The 2,440-nt window shown below is 48.4% G+C and overlaps 1 protein-coding gene across 1 annotated transcript in view; it reads right to left on the minus strand.

Moving 5' to 3' along the window:
- Positions 1-1,003: 1,003 nt before the first annotated feature.
- The window catches only part of arrdc1b (arrestin domain containing 1b), a gene marked incomplete in the record, with an annotated part of 33,652 nt that continues 32,215 nt past the window's right edge, over positions 1,004-2,440 (minus strand). The window contains 3 exon segments of the mRNA XM_014024841.1: positions 1,004-1,233; positions 1,603-2,044; positions 2,122-2,298. Coding sequence (XP_013880295.1) covers positions 1,169-1,233; positions 1,603-2,044; positions 2,122-2,298 — 684 coding nt within the window.

Here is a 2,440-nt window from a genome sequence, read left to right on the forward strand (position 1 = left end):
CAAAAAAGTGCTTCATAATTTTGTTTTATGATTATATTTCAGACAGTTCATTCAAATGATACATTAATAAGGCTTTTATTCATTATATTTTTGACAAAATGCAATTTTTGTTAACATTTTAGTCAAAACATTACATTTGCCTATTTCTCCATAAACAACTTTTGGACTTAATCCTCGTTTCGATGTGATGGGTCACAAATATCTGCCTTTTTGTCAAACATTATCAGCAGTTTTTATGTTTTTCTTTACTTTTCTTTCTTTTGTATTTTTGATTAAACCTGTTTTCCACCTTATAACTGAGAATCACAGTCAGGTGGGGAGGAGGACAGCTGTAATCTCTGTCTTCAGTCCATCTCAGACCTCTAGTGGCCACTCTGGACCATTAAGAGTCCTCTGGAGTCTGAACTTATCTTGAGTCAGAGTGATTCTTAGACTTAAGAATTTTGATAACTGGCAAAAACACTTAAGTCTGACAGTAGCAGCAAATCTAAGACATTTTCAGCACTTGTTTAAAAATCCACTCTAAGAAGTTTGATAAATACGGGCCCTGATTTAACTAACAGAGACCTAGACCTGGACCTGGGTCAGAAGAGGCCTGGATTCAGGTTTTAGGAAGCCTGAACTCTGGGTCAAAGGAGTCCTGGACTCCTCTGGACTTGGATCAAAGTCTGAAGAACTGCTGATCTAAACCACTTCAACAAGAAAACATGAAGCAAAGCGGTTCAAGACTTTTGCACAGATCTGCATCTAGTGGTTCCTGYTGGTCCTGCTGGATCCCCTCAGACYACAGGTCTCAGATTCAGTTTGTGCATCGTCCTGTTCATGTGGAACCTCTTCGTATCTGACCCAGATCAGGTCAGACAAGGACCTGACTCTGGTCTACGCCAACACAAAGACCGGACCGAGGGGGGTCGACCGGACCGTGGGGGGTCGACTGGTGCTACATGTTCYTCTGGTCAGCAGAAGGTCCTGAACGCAGGCGGTCCAGGTAAACAGAGGCACAGTGAAGTTCTGTCCGACCCACGAGRCGAAATCAAAGATCTTAAAAAAACAAAGATCCTTTGTTTCAGTGTCTGAGATCGACGCCGACCGCCCGTTTCCATCCAGCAGCTTTGTGTTCGGACCTGCTCAGACAGGTAAAAGTGGGCGGAGCCTCGGCGTTCCTCCTCTACTGTCCGCTGGTGAAGCTGGRGCTCACGCTGCTGCAGCTTTCCTCGTACGTCGGCGGCGGCTCTGCCAGACACAGGAAGTGACAATCAGACCGAGATTTAAGACGAGGAGTTTTAGGATTAAAATAGGATTATTGTGTAAATGATGACTCAGCATTTTTTGYAATCGACTGCTATTAGTCAGCAGCACGGAAGAGGATTAGGGCCACAAAGGAAAAAAAAAATTTCCCTGAGTTTTGTCTCTAATTTCATAATTCGGAGAAAAAAAATGGTTAAAAAATGTTTTTGCTCCAACAGAATTCTGAGAGTAAAGTCATAATTATGAGATTAGACTCATAATTCTGAGATTAAAGTCAGAACTCAGAAAAAAACAACTTATTAGCAGTGAGGCCCTCACCCTCCTCCGTCCAGCAGTTAGTTCAAAAATCTTTACCCTGAGGGTAATCACAGCTGCTGTACTCCGGAGGCAGAATGAGCGAACAGGAAGTGGGGATGGGCGTGGCGTTTCCCTCGGAGAAGAAGGGGATGGTGGCTCCGGTGGACAGGCAGAAGAGCGGCGCCGAGGCGTCGGGCCTGCTGCGGCCCGGCGGCAGCGCGGCGCCGGGGGCGTGGCTGAAGGCGCTGGGGGACATGGTGGCCGGCGGCACCGAGGGATCCTGCTGGGAGTGGCTCTTGGTGGGGAGCTCCTCGTTGGCGAAGCCCCCCGCGCAGAGCTCGCCCTCCTCGGGGTCGTCCTCCGCCGGCGGGGCACTCGGCGTCACGTCMGGCGCCGGGTCCGGACCGGCGGGGACGGGCATGGAGGGCGACGGGTTGACCGGGATGTTCCCGATGAAGATGGGCAGCGTGACGACGGCCTCGGGGGATTTCAGCGACACCTGAGGGATTCACCAGGAAGACTTTTAAAACGTTTTATTTATTTATTTATTTTTTAAAACACCTGCCTCGCTCTGACCTGCAGGAAATAATCGACGTCGATCAGGCTGCAGCCGGCGAGCGCCGACTGAGGAAGAGGAGGGACGATGATCTGCTCCCTCCACTCTGCGTGCTTCCCGGCCTTCACTCCGGCTCCCTCCACCTCCGCGATGGCCCTCAGGTCAAAGACCGGCCGCTTGGTCCTGTAGGTCACTTTCTGTCCAGGAAACAAAATAAACCTGTTTATGTCACATTGAAACATTTCAGATCAAAGAGAAGTCAACATCAAACAAAAATAATCTGACTTTAATGATTTTAATCTACAAACCAAACTAGAACCGTACGTTCTCCTTCAGGAC

The sequence above is a fragment of the Austrofundulus limnaeus genome, unplaced genomic scaffold (genome assembly GCF_001266775.1).
Source record: "Austrofundulus limnaeus strain Quisiro unplaced genomic scaffold, Austrofundulus_limnaeus-1.0 Scaffold441, whole genome shotgun sequence".
NCBI classification, from domain to species: domain Eukaryota; kingdom Metazoa; phylum Chordata; class Actinopteri; order Cyprinodontiformes; family Rivulidae; genus Austrofundulus; species Austrofundulus limnaeus.